The 18,040-nt window shown below is 50.0% G+C and overlaps 5 protein-coding genes across 5 annotated transcripts; 1 reads left to right on the forward strand and 4 right to left on the reverse strand.

The window, feature by feature from the left end:
- Window positions 1–192: 192 nt before the first annotated feature.
- LOC4334291 (proline-rich receptor-like protein kinase PERK4) lies at window positions 193–2,800 on the reverse strand. The gene is made up of 5 exons (XM_015772976.2): window positions 1,793–2,800; window positions 1,614–1,700; window positions 1,449–1,519; window positions 938–1,348; window positions 193–843 (listed from the first exon to the last, which is right to left on the reverse strand). Exons 1-5 carry the CDS (start codon window positions 2,631–2,633, stop codon window positions 586–588), a joined length of 1,668 nt encoding a protein of 555 aa, XP_015628462.1. The 5' UTR covers window positions 2,634–2,800; the 3' UTR covers window positions 193–585.
- Window positions 2,801–4,901: 2,101 nt separating this feature from the next.
- On the reverse strand, window positions 4,902–6,839 carry LOC136355692 (actin cytoskeleton-regulatory complex protein SLA1-like). The gene has a single exon (XM_066308515.1). It carries the CDS (start codon window positions 6,837–6,839, stop codon window positions 4,902–4,904), a length of 1,938 nt encoding a protein of 645 aa, XP_066164612.1.
- Window positions 6,840–7,515: 676 nt separating this feature from the next.
- On the reverse strand, window positions 7,516–9,729 carry LOC112938262 (uncharacterized). The gene is made up of 2 exons (XM_026023937.1): window positions 9,688–9,729; window positions 7,516–9,621 (listed from the first exon to the last, which is right to left on the reverse strand). Exons 1-2 carry the CDS (start codon window positions 9,727–9,729, stop codon window positions 7,516–7,518), a joined length of 2,148 nt encoding a protein of 715 aa, XP_025879722.1.
- Window positions 9,730–11,083: 1,354 nt separating this feature from the next.
- Window positions 11,084–12,930, reverse strand: LOC4334292 (uncharacterized). The gene has a single exon (XM_015773838.3). The coding sequence runs from the start codon at window positions 12,605–12,607 to the stop codon at window positions 11,330–11,332; it is 1,278 nt and encodes a 425-aa protein (XP_015629324.1). The 5' UTR covers window positions 12,608–12,930; the 3' UTR covers window positions 11,084–11,329.
- A 1,019-nt stretch (window positions 12,931–13,949) lies between these two features.
- On the forward strand, window positions 13,950–15,075 carry LOC136355600 (uncharacterized). The gene has a single exon (XM_066308392.1). The coding sequence runs from the start codon at window positions 13,954–13,956 to the stop codon at window positions 15,073–15,075; it is 1,122 nt and encodes a 373-aa protein (XP_066164489.1). The 5' UTR covers window positions 13,950–13,953.
- The last annotated feature ends 2,965 nt before the right edge of the window (window positions 15,076–18,040 follow it).

An 18,040-nucleotide genomic window follows, 5' to 3' on the forward strand; every position in this document is an offset into this window, starting at 1 on the left:
GCTTGAAAAGCTGTTTGTGTGTTTACACATTTTGGTTGGGAGAAATTTTACAGTTTTGGAGAGTAACCAAATTTTAAACTGGTACCTTCTCGATGACCGTATTATCTGTGTATGCTGCCACTTACACTTATTTTGCTACTGCTATATTCAGGCGAATGTCTCGAGAATTTGACAATCACACACTGTCAGTCATTTGAACAACCTGAAACAAAATTCAGTTCTGTATTCTGTTAGCCCTTCACTAGGGCTGAGTTTAGTTCTAAAATTTTTCTTCAAACTTTCAACTTTTCCATCACATCAAAATTTTACTACACACACAAACTTCTAACTTTTCTGTCACATCGTTCTAATTTCTACCAAACTTTTAATTTTGACGTGAACTAAACACACCCTAGATTTTGTTTCTCATTCAAAATCTGCAAGCAGATTTATCGATTCTTTCATTTAATGGAACAATCAAACCATTTCCTCCTCTTTCTATATCCAACAATATTTCCAATAAAAATTGGGCACACTTTGTGTTAGTTGACTTCCCACACCACACATGGCCACCCCAAGTGATACCCAGCAACTCAGAAGCTGCTGCTACCTGCTCACCCGGTGCGGAGGCTGCTTCCACTCCGCGCTCATCTCGCCGGAGAAAGACACATCGTCTCGCCGGCCGGACTCCAGCCTCGCCGCCGTCGCCTCCTGAATGATCCGGTCCATGTCGAACGTGTACGACCCGGAAGCCTCGCTGATGCTGCCCCCGGTCTCCGCCGTGCCGAACACCATGCTCTGCCCCGGCCGCATCCCCTCGTTCAGGTCCTCCAGCGACATGTCCCCCTCCAGCGCCCTCACGATCTGCACCGATTTTCATCTCCGGTGAGCCCTGCACGGCTGGCGGCGGCGCCGCCGGCGCCGGAGACGATGGTCATGACACATGGCATTGACATACCTGGCTCATCTTGGGGCGCTTCTTCGCCGAGTGGCGGACGGACGCGGCGGCGCTGGCGACGACGCGCGCCATCTCCACCGCGTCGTAGCTGCCCTCCAGCCTCGGGTCGGCGACGCCGCCGTAGTCGCCGTCGGCCAGCGCGCGCGCCATGGCCGGCCGCGCCCACTCGACGAGGCTGTCGTCCTCCATGAAGGAGGCGGGCCAGGGGTGGTCGGCGGCGCCGGCGTCGATGGGCCGCCGCCCCGTCACGAGCTCCAGCAGCATCACGCCGTAGGAGAACACGTCCGACTTCTCCGTCAGCTTCCCGCTCGACGCGTACTCCGGCGCCAGGTACCCGAACGTCCCCATCACGCGCGTCGACACGTGCGTGTTGTTGTCTGACGTCAGCTTCGCCAGCCCGAAATCCGCCACCTGAAATGACACAAACCATCAGATAATCGGATGCCGCAATTTGAAATGCAGCAATTTTTTTTTAAAAGAAAGGAAAATCTGCAGCAATTTGAAATGTTACCTTTGCTTCGAAGTTGTTGTCGAGGAGGATGTTGGCGGATTTGATGTCGCGGTGGATGATCCGAGGATGGCCTTCATGGTCAAAATGGCAAATGCAATTTCAATTCAGATATGAAAAATCGTAGACATTTTTAAACATCAAATTTATTGGAGCAATGGTGCTCACAGTCTTCGTGTAGGTAGGCGAGCCCCTTCGCCGACCCGAGCGCAATGCGCAGCCTCGTCGGCCATGGCATCACCGGCAAGCCTTTCCCTGAACCAACAAGAATTGGATGTTTCTTGATCTTGCGGCGAGGTGAGGGAGGCAGCAATGGCGTGGTAAGCTAGAGTGATCGAGTGACTGACCATGGAGGTGGAACTCGAGGGTCTTGTTTGGGACGAACTCGTAGACGAGCACGCGGCGCGCGCCGGCGATGCAGTAGCCGACGAGGGAGACGAGGTGGCGGTGGTGCACCCGGCTGATGATGTCCACCTCGGCCTGGAACTCGCGCTCCCCCTGGCCGCTGCCGGACTTGAGCTGCTTCACGGCCACCGCCTTGCCGCCGGCGAGCACCCCCTTGTGCACGTACCCGAACCCGCCCTGCCCGACCAGGTTCTCCTCCGCGAAGCCCCCCGTCGCCGCCGCGAGCTGCTCGTAGGTGAACGTCCCCTTGCTCATCCCCGCCGCGTCGCTCGTCGACGGCGCCGCGCGGGGCTCGGCCAGCCATGGCGGCGGTGGCGGCGGCTTCGGCCCGCTGGTGTCGCGGCCGCCGCCGCCTTTGGATCCCGAGGTGTCCGCGTCGAAATGCGTGACGGGGTTGTGAGGCTTCTTCTTCCTCTTCCTCCTCGGCGCCGTCTTCCTCGAGCAGCAGAGGCAGGCGGCGACGAGGAGCACGAGGAGCGCGGCGGCCCCGACGGCGGCGAAGACGATCTCGACCATGGCGTTGTACCCGCCGCGGCGCGCGGAGGCGAGCGCCGACCTGGCGACGTCCTCCGAGCCGGAGCCGCCACCGGAGGAGCGAGACGGCGGGGAGGGGACCCTGGCCGGCGACGGCGGGGGTGCGCCGCCGCCGCCGCCATGTGGATTCGACGGCGCCGGTGGAGGCGAGACGGATGGCGCCGGGGAGGAGGACGAGGACGAATTGGTGGGCGACGGCGAAGCGGCCATAAGAGGAGGGCTGCTCTTCGGCGGCGGGACGATCGACATGGCCGCGCGATCACAAATCCGTCTCGCCGGGCGTCGATATCGTGCTCCGCCGCACCGCCATAGGCTCACCGGCGAGGAGGAGGAGGAGGAAGGGAGGGGTAGGTACTCAGGCGGCCGCGTTGCTGGGTGGCGGTGGCGGCGCGCGGCGCTGTCGTTTCCATGCGGCCGCCATTGGGGGGGGGGGGGGGGGGGGAGTGTCTCTGGTTGGTGTTTGGTTACCTCATCCGCACTGATCAGCCCGTGACTTTGACTTGTGAGGCTGCCATCGCAGGAATGCCACCGTGGACATCCCAATACCTCTCCCTCCGTAAATCGTACTACTAGTGGAGTATCTCGCATGCCATGGCGTAAATATTTCGCACGTGATGGAATGCTCAGCCTCAGCTCCATGCTTGTTACTTACTACTCTCTCCATCATAGTTATATTTTATCTTGGCACACAGAACAAGAATAAGTAATTCTACTTATCATCCATTTAAACATACTACTAGTCATTCCTCGTAAACAAGCGATTCATTGATATTTATCATCCATTTAAACATACTACTAGTCATTCCTCGTAAACAAGCGATTCATTGATATTTACGTTTCTTGATACCTATGTAGCCAATCTTGTGTGGAAGAATGGAAAGTTATGCATTAAATCCGAGAAAGTCATTAAGATGATAGGTTGTTGAAGTGAAATATGCCTATCAAAAATAAAATTTTCAGATTTGAAAATATGACTATCAAAAGTAGATGGAGGGAGTAACTTTTTTTTAGGTTGTTTTCAATATTTTTAATGAAAATATTAGGAGCTCTCTAGGATTGTTTTTAAATACTTCTTTCTATTAATGAAAATTAGGAGAAGATCAAGATTACTTACTATTTTGTTAGAGAAACTAGAGGATTGCCCCCGCGCAGTTTCTCTTAGCTCCTATTTTTTGAGACTTTAGATTTAAAAAGACGCAAATATTAAGGAATAACCTAACTTTGAATTTAAAAAGATGCGAATATTAGGGAAAGACCTAATATCAAATAATTAAAAGGGGTAAGACTTCGAACCCATATCGTCTAGCCCACCACCTTGTGGAGCTAACCAAAAGACCCGTGGCCGGAAAACCACCTTGTGGATTTCATGTATAACTCTTAAATTATATTTCTATAATCCTTGGATTTTATATACAACTCTTAGTTTCTATTCCTATAATACCGAGATTTCATATACAACTCTCAATTTATATTTCTATAAATATAATTGTATTTTATACAACTATATCAATCAATTTATACCGTTATAATCTCAAATTACAATAGTTCAATGGTTAAGACCTTTTTTTATTTTTCCCCAATTAATGTGGAATTTATAGCCTCCACAAAAACATGGTGCGTGCTATATTAATAATACAATAGATAAGTTAATTTTAAAAGAAGTTAGGTGTATGACTTTCTACTTAAAGTACGGTGTATGACTTTCTACGGATATGTGTTTTTTACATTAATGGACGTTTTGCGGTTGTGTTTTTATCTTTCTTTTTTCTGTTCATTATAAGGTTAAAAAAATTACCTCCATCCCATGAAAAATAATTTTTTAGGATATTAAGGACATATATTAGGAGGATAGACAAATAACCACAATAACTTTATTTAATGAAAACAATACATGCACACATTTCATATATAAACTTAATTAAAAGGAAGGTTGAGACAACGTATTAGAGATGAGATGGAAGAAAGGGAAATTACAAGGAAACATATTTAATGTAATCAATTTGCCAGGTGCTACATTAATAAAAATACAATTTTTATGAGATAAAGATTCAAAGGTAGAAATTAACTTTTAGGACGAAGGAAGGTAGAAATTTAACTTTTATAGGACGGTAGTACTTTATATTGTTGATATCACGATAAAGTCAATCACCCTGATTTGATACTAAGTTATAACATCACGGTATCTACATTTGAAACAATTAAGAAGCCCCTGATTTGATCGAGGAAAGACTCACACCATCGTAAGCGCATGAAAAAAAAATTGAATATGCATTTTGCTATTAGCACAAGTAATAAAGCATATACGGAAAGATGAACCATATATAATCGTAAATCTGATGATCCAATTCCTTAACGACGAGACAATACTACCGAATACAAAATCATAATCATAAACATAATAGTTCAAAACTTCAAATCGACTACTGATATGAAAGTGCTGAAATCCAATTATCCAAACTAATTAAATAACTGCCAATAGTAATACGATTGTTTCGATCGAGCCAATAACTAGCTAGACTAGTAGAAATACGAAGCAAGAAGAAACGAGTAGAGGATCATGCACGAGGAGGAGAACAGGTAGGCTATGGCGAAGTCCGCCATGTCCGCCGCGCTCGGCTCCGAGCCACGCCGTCGCTCCGTGGCCACCTTGGTTCGAGCTTCTGCGGCGGCGTTGGTGGTAGCAGGCGGCGGCTGGGTGCGAGCCTCGAGGGCGGCGGACTGCCCCGAGCCATGGCGGCGATCGGCCGGCGGCGGCTGGGATGGAGCTTCTGCGGCGGTGGCGGCTTTGATGGTGGCGTGGAACGCCTCGGCGCGCCTGCGAGCTTCGTAGGCGGCATGGTGTGATGCTTCTTCCTCCTCCCCGACCTCCCGAATCACCATGCACCTGCTACCGCCGCCGTGCGCCGTGTCCTTCTTCCCGCCGGAGTCGCTCGCCGTTGCTTTCATCGCTGCTGCTGCTGCTGCTGCTGCTGCTGCTGCAGCAGCTGCTGCAGTAAGCACATGGACAGGCTCGTCGTTGATCACCACCACGGACTTGTCGACTTCGCCGGACGTTCTTGCATCGAGCGGCGGCGGAGAAGTCGCCGCCGGTGAAACCATCACTGCGGGGGGAGTCGGTGGCGCGTCGCCAGATTTGCTCTTGTGCTCGTCGATGACCGGTCTGTACCTCCAGGGCAGTCTCGGCGCCCGGGAGGTCCTTCGTCGCGGCGGCGGCGGATTAGTAGCCCTCGATGCAGCCACAACTGCAGGAGTAGGAGGCGATCTGATGCTGCTCTCATGCTCGCCGTCGACTTCGCTCGTAGTCGGCGGCGGCGGCGGAGCGGCTGATACTGTCGTCAATGGTGGCACTTCAACGACGGAGATGACATCAGCGGCCGCGCCGCCGTCGTCGACATGCGACCTGGCCGTGTGGTCGACCACGTCGGTGACATCAACGACGGCGATGCCATCGTCGGTGCTCGTGCTGCCGTCGTCGACGTGCGCCGTGGCCGTGTGGTCGACCACGTCAGTGACTTCAACGACGGCGATGCCATCGTCAGTGCTCGCGCTGCCGTCGTCGACATCGGCCGTGTGCTCGGCCACGTCGGTGACTTCAACGACGGAGTTGTCATCAGTAGCCGCGCCGCCGTCGTCGACATGCGCCATGTCCGCGTTGTCGACCACGTCGGTGACTTCAACGACGGAGATGTCATCAGTGGTCGCGCCGCCGCCATCGACATCCGCCGTGTGCTCGCCCACGTCGGTGACATCAACGACGGAGTCGTCATCAGTAGTCGCGCCGCCGTCGTCAACATGCGCCATGTCCGTGTTGTCGACCACGTCTGTGACTTCAACGACGGAGTTGTCATCAGTGGTCGCGCCGCCATCGTCTACATCCGCCGATTGCTCGGCCACGTCGGTGACATCAACGACGGAGATGTCATCGGTAGTCGCGCCGCCGCCGTCGACGTCCGCCGTGTGCTCGACCACGTCGCCGTCGCAGATCACAACGCCGGCGTTACCGATCTCGCAGCTGGTGTCCTCTTGGCTCGCGGCGTCGATGGAGCGCTCAGTTGTTGCCTCGATCTCCGAAGCTGCCGGCCTCTGCTTGATCTCATCCCCTCCTCCGATCGAGAGCGCCTCGCCATAGGAGTACCTAACCTCCTTCACGAACTTCGGAGGCGCTGGTGGCGCCGCCGCCGCCGCCGCCGCCACGACGGCTCCTAGAGGCCCGTCATAGAATAGCGGCGGTGGCGGCGCGCCGCCATCGACGCCGCCGCCGCCGCCGAAGTGGGAGACGAGGGGGCGTGACCTGGCCATGTAGTTGTAGACATCGGAGGCGGCGGTGTCGATATCGTCGGAGGAGGCGGTGCCGTCGCTGTCGTAGCTGCCGTCGAGGACCACCGCCGCCGTGTTGCTCTCGCCGTCGCTGAGGATGACCCACTCGTCCATGGCGGCGGCTGGCCTCTTCGCCATCTAGGGTTCGTGCCGGCTCTCTTTGCTGCTGATGATCAGGAGAACATGTATAAGCCCTTCACGAGTCCTCTCTTGTTACGTTCCTTGATTCTTGCGTTTAGTTAGCGTAAGTTGCGATCTTATCTACCAAATCCCCTACAAATCGCGCATTTAAACTTGTGCATAACTCTGATTGGGATGTGGGCCACGTTTGGCTGGGCCCAGTTTCAGTGAGTTGGGTTTTTACTGGCGCCGTATTGCCTCGTTGATATCACCGTATGTAAACTATTTTTCTTTCTTTTTAAACGTTATTATTAATATAGTAGTATTACATTGCCAATGATTCTATTTTTGCTTTTTATAAACTTTCATTGCCAAAATAAGACTAGTAAATATAATGGAATATCAACCCCTGTTTTCATCGATTGAATCTCGACCAAATTTATTCCGACTAAACCCAATTGGAGGATTTTGTTCGTACTTACTACATATATACAACTTGAGAAATTTCAAGAAAAAAACAGGCAAATTAGGAGTAACAAACATATACCATCAGTCAATCACGATCGATCATATGATTCATATCATATCGTATATACCATATATAATAAAAGAACATGATAAAATACTATACATTGATATTTGCAGTACTAAACCACAAACTTTATTAGCATCACTCCCTAATAAATCCCTAATTCTAATTCAATGCGCAGATTCGCAGAAGAAGGTACACGACACCAAAGAGCAGGTAGAAGACTGCAAGCGAAACCACCCCGTCTTGGCGTGCGAGCGTATCAGGGAGGAAGGCCGCCGCAGTCGCCGCCGCCGCGTTGCTCGCGCTAACGTCAACGCCAACGGCGAAGCTGGGCGCGGCCGCCATGGCGCGCAGGCTCGTGGCTCCCTGCGACAGCGCCTCCACGTCGTGCGCCGCCAGCCCGCCGGCGGCGGCCCGCATGTACGAATCGATCACGTCGGCCGCCCTCACCATCGCCTCTGCAGCCTGGTCCCGCGCCGCCGCTTGTTGCATCGCCTGCCGGAACTGCGACGGCGTGGACGCCGGCTCGGCCGTCGCCGCCGCGCTATTCTCGCCTGCCATGTCGGCGCTGTTGCCGTGCGCCTCGCCATCGCCGGCGTCGGGAGCAGTGTCGTGGTCGCTCTCACCGGCGTCAGAGGGCTCCTCCCCGTCAACGCCGCTTGCGTCGCCACCGATCTCCTCTCCGAGCTGCGTGGCATCGAACTCGTCTCCGGTGAGCTGATAGAACTCCTCGCCGTCGATGAGCTCCATGCAGCGGCCACAGACGCATACGTGCTCGCACTCCTCGTCGCTGGAGCTTTCAGTTTCATCGTCGTAGAGCGTGTCGCCATAGAAGAAATCCAGGAACTCATCGCTCAAGCCATGGAAGAAATCCATGACCTCATCGTCCAAGACGCTTTCCTCCTCACCAAAGTTTTCATTGTCAATGCCACCATCGGCGAGAACCTGCAGGTACTCCTCGAAGTCGTCGCCGTTAAGGCTTTCGTAGTCGATGTCATCGTAGCCGCCACCGGCGAACTCCTCGGGCTCCTCCTCATCATCACTCTGCTCGTCGGAGACGCTCTCCTCCTCATACAAGCTCTCACTGTCAATGTCGTCGTACTTGCCGCCGTCGATCTCCATGTCAGAGTCGGTGTCGATGTCGTCGTAACTTACAGGGACACCGGTGAACTCCGGCCACTCCTCTTCAGCATAGCTCTGCTCCATGCAGACGCTCTCCTCCTCACCGAAGCTTTCGTTGTCAATGGCGTCGTACTTATTACCACCGTGCTCCTCCTCCTCCTCCTCATCGATCTCCTCGTCACAATCGCTCTCCTCCTCGTCGTCAATCTCCTCGTCAGAATAGCTGTCCTCCTCGTCGTCGCTCTCCTCCTCGTCAGAGCTTCCGGTGTCCACGTATTCATCGTCGAAGATTTCATCGTCCAGGTTCTCCGCGCAGATTATGTCCTCTTCATCAAAGCATTCAGAGCCATCGTCGTCGAGGCTCTCATCATCATCATCATCTAGGTCCTCCTCGTCATGGGAAGATTCAGTGTCATCGTCACCGAACAGGCCACTAGCGAAACCCATGAGCTCATCATCCAGGTTAATGTCCTCCTCAACAGATTCATCGTCAATCTCCTCATCATCGATCTCCTCCTCGTAATCGCTCTCCTCGTCAGTGCTTTCAGTATCTTCGTCAGAATCGCTCTCCAAGTCAGTGGTATCCTCCTCCTCGTAATCGCTCTCCTCGTCCGTGCTTTCTGTATACTCATCGGAATCGGTCTCCAAGTCAGAGCTTCCAGTGTCGTCCTCCTCGGGATCGCTCTCCTCCTCATCGTCGTCGAAGATTTCGTCATCGGGGTTCTCCTCGCAGATTCCGTCGTCCTCATCAAAACATTCAATGTCACCGTCGGTCTCATCATCCAAGTCCTCCTCGCCGGAGAAGGTCGTGTCCTCGGCGGCGGCGATGTTGGAGTCGACGTGGTCATTGTTGCTCTCTGCCACGTCAGATATCTCGGCGTTCTCGTGCTCACCTCCGGCGATCGCCGGAGACACCTCGGTAATGTCCTCCTCGTCCTCTTCGGCTGCGTCGAGCACCGGAGCGTGAGAAGAAGCTGCGACGAGCTCGGAAGCTATTCCCGAGAACGCCTGGCGGTACGAGACGGTCTTAAAGAACCCCGGCGGCGAAGGCGAAGGTTGCAGTGGCACGGCCTCCACGGCGATCGTCGTGTGCGGCAGCGCCGCCGGCGTGTCGGCGCCGACGACCGCAGCGGCACGGCCGCGGACCTACACGACCGCGAAGCCGCTCTCGCTGTCGGAGCCGCCGACGTCGCTGCCGTCGTGGAGCTCCACGCTGTCGCCGTCGCTGTCGCTGAGAACGACCCAGTCCTCCATGGCCGGCGCTGCGCTCTCCTCCTCCTCAGCGGCGGCTGCTGCGTGCGTGAGCCTGAGTTCTCGGCTGCGGCGCTCGTGCGTAGATCGAAGTATCGAACCGATCGTGGTGAACTCTGGTTGGTGGGGTGGTGATCAGGTTTCGCTGTGAGGTTCAAGGCGGCGAGGAGCGCTGCGTATATAGGGGGTGGATACGGGTGTAGGATTCGAACTCGATCGGCGCTGTGTGCAGATGTCCGTTTCAGTTTCAGAAGAAAGAATCCGAGTTGATACGGAATTTCGTCGTTGGGAACACCGCAACAACATGAGCCGTGAGCGTGAGTCGGAGTTGGGATCGTTTTCCTGTGAGGCTGTGACCGTGACTGACATCTCCTTTTCCTTGAGTATTACTCCAGTTTAAGGACTTGTAACTTGTTTGTGTTTTGGGGATATTCGTTTCGTGTTGACCGTGACTGCAAGTTGTGGGAAGCGCAGGATTTTTATTTAAAAATATAAGTTTAGTTTTCCATCATTAATTTGCCTTTTAAGCTTATGACCGAAGCTAAGTTTATTAAAATAAATTACCCAAGTAACCTATACCACTATTGCTTCAGGTACAGAAACTGAAGAACTGAGTCTTGGTTAGCAGTTCTGATTGTGTTTGCTTATGATATTACTGTGTTAAAAAATACAATAAACATTCCAGTTTTGGAGACGGCGGCGATGCCACCGTCTAGCACCTGGTCGGAGGCAACATGGACGGGCAAGGGCTAGCAGGATTGACCACAGTCATGCATTAATCTCATGAGGACATGGAACGAAGAGGAAGAAGAGACTATTTGCACTGAGATTCGTACTGGACATGTGTCACGGAAAGAAGCGCGGTCTTTCAGATGAGTAAAGGACTGGAGTCCTGTGCAAAGGCTAGCTTGGGAATACCATGCCCCAATGGTTGTATCATGGTGAGCCCACAGTTACCTTTATTTTCTCCCCTCCCCTTTACTTTTTCTCGGCAATTGTCGGCTAATGGCAGTTAAGATAAGTGCAATGACACGGCAGCATTACTTGCAGGGAAAGCTCTGGTAAAAGCATAGACTTATACACACTCGGTACACATCCATATTGTCGTTTCGAGTTTGAACTAAATCATGCAATTTAACGAGCATCCACAAGACAAAGGCCGAATTAAGTTCTAAACCTTTTTCTTCAAACTTTCAACTTTTTCATCACATCAAAACTTTCCTACACACACAAACTTTCAACTTTTGCGTCACATCGTTCCATTGAACGTCACATTGTTTCAATTTCAATCAAACTTTAAATTTTGACGTCAACTAACACACCCAAAAACAAAGAAAAAAAAGTGACAAAGTAGCTATTCATTCTCCCACTGTTAAAGTATAGATCAACTCAACTGGCAAGTACCTCACCCAAAAACTATTTGAAAAACATATATTGAACTGGGGAAAAAGCTCATCTGATGATTAATATACACAATTTATTGCAGCTTGCGAGTTAAATTTCTCAAAATGGAACTTCACATCCACAAACTTACTCTTAGATCGAGTGATTGATCGCCATGCATTGCAGTAAGATTCGCTAAGATGACGATGCCATTGCCACTTCATGGATCAGCCGGCGGCTTCGCGAGCGGCGGCTCGGCCGCGAGAGCGGCGGGCGCGATCAGCGCGAGGGTGTTGATGTGCGCAGCGTGCTCCGCGCCGTCCCATGCCGCGTCGACCTCGTCCGGCACGGCGACCTCGCGCCGCCGCCGCGTCCGCGCGTCGAACGCCACCAGGCGCCTCCCTGCCAGCACCACCACCTCCACCTCCGCGCCCTGGAAACCCAGCAGCCGCACCCCGTCGTCCAGCCGGAGTGGTGCATTCGCCGCGGCGACAACAGCGCGCGAGCCCTCCTCCTCCTCCGCGCCGGACTCGTCGTGCTGCTGGGACGCCACGATCTCCGTGGACGTCGTCGCCCTTGCCGGCGGCGGCGGCTGAGATGGTTGCAGTATCTCTGCGACGGCGACCCTGGTGGTCACCTCCCAGATTCCGTGCTCGTGCAGCCGGAACACCACCACGTCGCCGCCGTCGATCACGGCGCAGTGGAGCATGCCCGCGGCCAATCCGATCTCCCACTGGTCACTGTCGCCGGGGCAGGTCACGAGGTCGACGCGCCCCGTGACAGGGGTGTACCCCACCGCGGTGCCGATGCTCGTCCGCCACCACGCCGTGGCGCCGGCCGCCACGCCCGACGCGGCGACGAGCCCTTCGGCTGGCGACATCGCGTCGGTGACCCACCACGCGCCGGTCCCGGACGTGAACACCTGGAAGCAGTAGGCGCCGGAAGAACCCGGCTCCGACTCGAAGGGGCAGACGAGCGTGAAGTCGCCGCGGAAGTTGTAGGCGCTCGTGTCGAAGAGGACGACGATCGCCGGGCGCGGCCAGGACCGCCACGGCGGGGACGGGACGGCCGTCCACGACGCCGTAGCCGGGTTGCACACGGCGTACGCGTCGTCGGCGGGGGAGAAGCAGCAGGCGACCCCGCGCGACGACGACAGCACGACGAGCTCCGACGAGGCCGGCACGAACGAGAGCGACGGGGACGGCACGGCGTCGTCGTCGCCGTCGAAGGGGAGGAACCCCGCTGATGGGACGAACACCCCGGAGACCCGCCTCGGGGCGGCCGCGTGCGCGACGGCGAAGAGCGGGGACGACATGTGGCTCGCCCACGACGGGTGCACGACGCGGAGGCGCGCCGCCGCCGCCGGCGGGAGGTGCACGAGCGAGTTCTCCCTGACCACGTCGGCGAGCGGCACCCCGACGAATCGCTCGACCGCCGCAGCCCGCTCCCGCCGCCGCCGCTGCCGCGACGCCTCGCGGGACTCTGCTTCGCCGGACATGGCCTCCTCGACCCGCTCGGACGCTGGTGGTCGTGGGGGAAGTGGACGGCTTGATGTGGGAATTGCACGGTGGTTTCGTGGTATCGTTGTCGTCGTGGTCGTCGTCGTGGTCGAGGCGTGTAAGCTATCGATGGGTTCGCGAGTGGGGGCACGGCCGGTGCGCGACTTCGTCGTCCACGCCCGCTTGACTCGTGCGAGAGGTCAATCTCTAAACCTGCACGTACGTACTACGTAAATTCCGGTGTGTTTTAGGTTGATGAAGCGCCGGTTTGCGCGGCCGGCCCGGCACTGAGCCACCCGTGATTTTAGATGTAAACAGCGATAAATTTTGGAAATTTAGGTGATCGATATATACGATACGTGCACCGTCTGGTTTCTTTATTCACGAAATTATCTCATAAGGAAACAGCCGTTCGAGAGTATCTCGCATCGCACACGGCCGCTAGATAAATCCCCGATCTCGTGTAATAATGGTATAGGCTGTGTTTAGATCTATGTGAAAAGATTTGGTGTGCCATATCTGATTTACGGACACACATTTGAAGTATTATATGTAGACTAACAACAAAACAAATTACAGATTTCTCCTGTAAACTGCGAGATGAATTTATTAAGCTTAATTAATCCATCATTAGCAAATTAATGTTTACTTAGCGCCTCATTGTTAGATCATGAAGCAATTAGGCTTTAAAAATTCGTCTCGTAATTTACACGTAATCTGTATAATTAGTTTTTTTTGCTATACTAGAAAAAAAATATCCGTGCGTTGCGACAGGTAAAGACTATTTCAATCTTATTATTATTGTTATATGAGTTAGTTAGGGTGAATTCACTCTGTTAAATTCGCTTGGATATATATTTTGTTAGAAAATAATGAGCTGCAACTAAAAGTTTGATTGTTTTAAGTTAGTATGCGAGTTTTTCTTAAAGAGATTTCTTATAGATTCCTTCTATATTTCCAAAAAAGAATAAACTTAAAAATCGACACAAATACGGATTTGTATTTCCAAAAGCGAACGAACTTAAAAACCGATTCATACACGAATGATGTACCAAAATACCGGCAAAAACATCTTCAATTTTCAATTTTTATAATAGTAGAGATAGAGATTTAATGTTTCATGCATATGTCTAAGAGAGATGCTCTGGTGCAATATACTTGAATTATTCTGCTTCGAGTAGAATTAATCTTAAGGGAAAAATTTTTGCTAGGATCTAAACAGGCCCATAGACTTCTTTATATTTGTTACCTTCAAACTCTTTTCCTAATAATCACTACTAGTACAAACAGGTAACCTGTCAGCCTGCAGTCGATCAGCAATCGTGTACCACGCTCGATCACACGGATGGCGTCGACGATCCTCCCGGACGATCTCATGCCTGAGATCGCCGTACGCTCAGACATTGTGTCCATAGTTCGTTGCGCCGCCACCTGCAAGTCGCTCCGCGGCCGCATCCTGGAGGAGGAATTCTGCCGCCGGCACAACAACGCCGCGACCAGTCTCCTCCGCGGCGTCTCCTACAGGTTCCGCTGTGATCTTAACACCTTTGTGGGCGTAACACAGGCCGCGTCGTCACCATCGTCCTCGCCTCTCCCCCGCTTCGACGCCGGTATCCTCAACACTTTCGAGCCCATGGTGTCGCGCGACGGCCTCGTCGTCGTCCTCGAGGACTACGTCTACGCCGGCCCCGACCGTTTCAACATGTGCGTCTGCAACACCATCACCGGCGACGTCACCTCTCTCCCTGCCATGGATCCTGCCATGAAAGTCAAGAGAAGGTTGATCTACCCGCCGGCGTTGCTCGACGTCGGCGACGCCGGCCGCTCGTTCGAGCTGCTCGTCGCGGACAACGAGCTGCACACACAGACATTCACATTCTCGTCCAAGGACGGCGGCGGCGGATGGGGCGCCGCCCGTACGATCCGCATGGACGCCGGCCACCGGAAGCCCTCCATCCCGATGCCGTTTCACCACGTTCCCGGCCGTCGTCGGGCGCGCCGTGCACTGGCTCGCCGGCACGGAGCGGTACTGGGAGCTCCAAGCCCACGGCGTGGTCATCTTCTCCCTGCGCGTCGACGCGGCGTGCGCCGCGACGATGGAGCTACCGCCGGGCTCCGCCGACAAGATGCTGGGCTGCAGGAAGGACAGCCATCAGCTCATGCTCGCCGCGTCGCGGGGCGGCACGGCGTTGAGCCTGGTCGTGGCGGAGCGCGAGCTGATCTCGGTGTGGACGTTGGAGGAAGAATCATCGGCGGCGGCGACGACAACGGCGGCGAGGTGGAGCCGGCAGGTGGTGATCACGAGGCTGGCGATCGACCGGAGCGCGGAAGCCGCGAGAATGTACAGCAACGTCTTCTTCGAGGGGTTCGGGGAGAGGAGCGGTGTCGTGCTCTTGCGCTTGCATCGTTTTGGGCTCGTGCAGCTCAACCTGGCGACGAAAGAGGCGCTCGTTGTGCGCCGCGTTAGCACGAGGTGGTCGGGCTCCATCTCCAGGGCACGCTTGCACGAGGTGGATCTGTACTCTTTGCTCCGAGCCATGAAACACTTCGATCTTGCGCCTGGCAGAGAATGAATTCAACTCTTTTCTGAACATCCTAGTAGCAAAATAATATGAATTTTTAAAGAAATTTTCTGATTAGTTATTAATTATCGCTTGTTCGGAAATCAGGACAGCACTATCAAGTATACAACTCTTTTATAAACCTCCTAGCAAAAGAATGATTTTTATTTCTTTTTATATAAGTAGAATTTGAACTTGCATACTTAAATGGTATATAACATATTAATCTATTATATTATTTTTTTAAAAAAAATATAGACTGTTTAGGCCCTGTTCAGATCCTCCAAAATAGCAAAAGTTTTGCCATTTTATAGCACTTTTTGCCATTTTGGATATAAACACTAGTAGCAAAAGTTGACAATTTGGCATTTGGCATTTGCTAGTACATAGTAGCAAATTGTGCCAAAAAGTGCTTTGGGACCGCTCCCTCTCTCTTTTTCTCTCTCACTTTAGTGCTAGAATGGCAAAACTTTAACATGCATCTAAACACCAACTAGGACTTTTACAATGCCAAAATTTTTACCACCAAAACTTTTGCCATTTACCATTCTAAATGGATCTAAACAGACCCTTAGATGATACATGAAAATGAGAGAATATTCGCTCGAGAGAGGAATAGACTTTCCCTAGCTAGATATACTTTTATAGGTTGGTCAAAAGATCTTACAGCCACAAAAATCGCTGACATGTTGAAAAAAAGGGATCGACTGACAAATAGCAAAACTGTACTCTGTTTTTTTAATTAATTATAACGTTCTTGATATTTTTAAAGATATGTTTAATCATTCGTCTTATTTAAAATATTATTTAATTATTATTTATCTTATTATGATTTGATTTATTATCAAATATTTTTAAGCATGATTTAAATAATTTTGTATTTGTAAAAAGTTTTGAATAAAACGGACTGTCATATAATAATTGTAGAAAAGTCAATGATGTCACTATTAAAAGACGAATGCTGTAGTATTTATTGTTTTTGAAATTCCTTGGACTTAACGAAACCATCGTTCGGTATAGTGTAAGCTGTATTTATCAGCCTTTACAAACCATAGACCAAATTATGTTTCATTGCTTGATTATTTTGGCCTAGTCAAACTCATGTGTATATCTGTTCTGAAGTTATGAAACAAAGAGACTTACTTTTGGATCCTATACTAGACTTTCAGTAATTTAGCAGTGCAGTAAAGAATTCGTACCATATATAGTTATCCTTCTATTTTATGATTTCTAACTCACTTTCATATTATAAGTCCTGTTGATATTTTTCTTAATCAAGTTTTTTTTAAGTTCGAGCAAGTTTTAAAAAGAATTAGCAATATCTACCGCACTAAATTAGTTTCATTAAAACTAACGTTTAATTTATTTTAATAATATGCTTGTTTTGGGTTGAGAATGTTTCTATATTATTCTATAAACTTTGTCAAACTTTTTAGAAAAAAAATCAAAACAGTTTTTAATACGAAACGGTTGCTACTCTCTCCGTTCCATATTACATACAAGTCGTTAGGACTTTTTCTTCAAACTAAGTCAAATTTTGATCGAAGTTATAGAAAAATTAATATCGTAACATTTTAAACCCTAAATAAATATACTATCAAAATATATTTAATGGTACATTAAATTTACTAGTTTGGTGTTATAAAAGTTATTATATTTTTATATAAACTTGATCAAAATTTGATCAAGAAAAAAATCAAGTGTTTTGTAATACGAAACGAAAAAGGTGTTAATCTGTTTTCCTATTCACCAAATCCGCGATTTATACCAACTGACAAAAAAAACAACCATTCTCTATGAAGTATCGCGTCACGGCCGGGAAAGCAATTCCCGAGCTTGTTACCTTCACGACTCATTTAATTTCCTCATACTAATACAAATGCGTCATATAAAACGGCTGGATTTCCATCTTCTTCTTTGTTTCTTCACCATCAACAATTGTGTCTTCTGGTGAAGGACCATCCACCTGAAATACTCCCTCCGTTTTTTAATAAATGACGCCGTTAACTTTTTCTCACATGTTTGACCATTCGTCTTATTAAAAAAATTTACGTAATTATAATTTATTTTGTTATGAGTTGTTTTATCACTCACAATACTTTAAGTGTGATTTATATCTTATACATTTGAAAAAAAATTTTGAATAAGACGAATGGTCAAACATGTGAGAAAAAGTCAACAACGTCATCTATTAAAAAACGGAGGTAGTACAATCTTGTCGCAATGGTTCACTGGGCTGCTGTAGCCGTGGGTTATGCTTCAACAACTCCCGGATTTGTCACAAACATCGCCGGCGTTGCTCCGAGAGACAGGTTGATCAATCTGATCTAACACTAATATTGATAAAGTAGCTAATTGATGCGGCCTCCTAAGAAAATTATAGGATTGATCTCATCTCTCCGGGGATGTATCAAGCAACGTTAGTCTAAGGCTCTAATATATCTATCTCTACTATTATAAAAATTAAAAATGTTTTTACCGGTACTTTGGTACGTCATCTGTGTATGAGTCGGTTTTTAAGTTCATTCGCATTTAGAAATACAGAAAGAATCGTATAAGAAACCTTTTGAAAAAACTCGCATGCTAATTTGAGAGGATCATATTTCTAATTAAAACTTATGATTTTCTAGAAAAATATATATTCAAACGAATTATCAAAGTGAATTTCACCTTAACTTATAATAATAACAAGATTAAAATAATCTTTACCCATTTCAACGCACGGATATTTTTTCTAGTAATGTAAAAAGATATATTATTCTATTATATTGTATTAACCCTCTCAATAGATATATACAGAGTACAATACAAGTTATGATAGAATTTATCTCTACAACTATATCTTATCTTTATCTCTAGAACTCCATTTAT

The sequence above is a fragment of the Oryza sativa genome, chromosome 3, assembly GCF_034140825.1.
Source record: "Oryza sativa Japonica Group chromosome 3, ASM3414082v1".
NCBI classification, from domain to species: domain Eukaryota; kingdom Viridiplantae; phylum Streptophyta; class Magnoliopsida; order Poales; family Poaceae; genus Oryza; species Oryza sativa.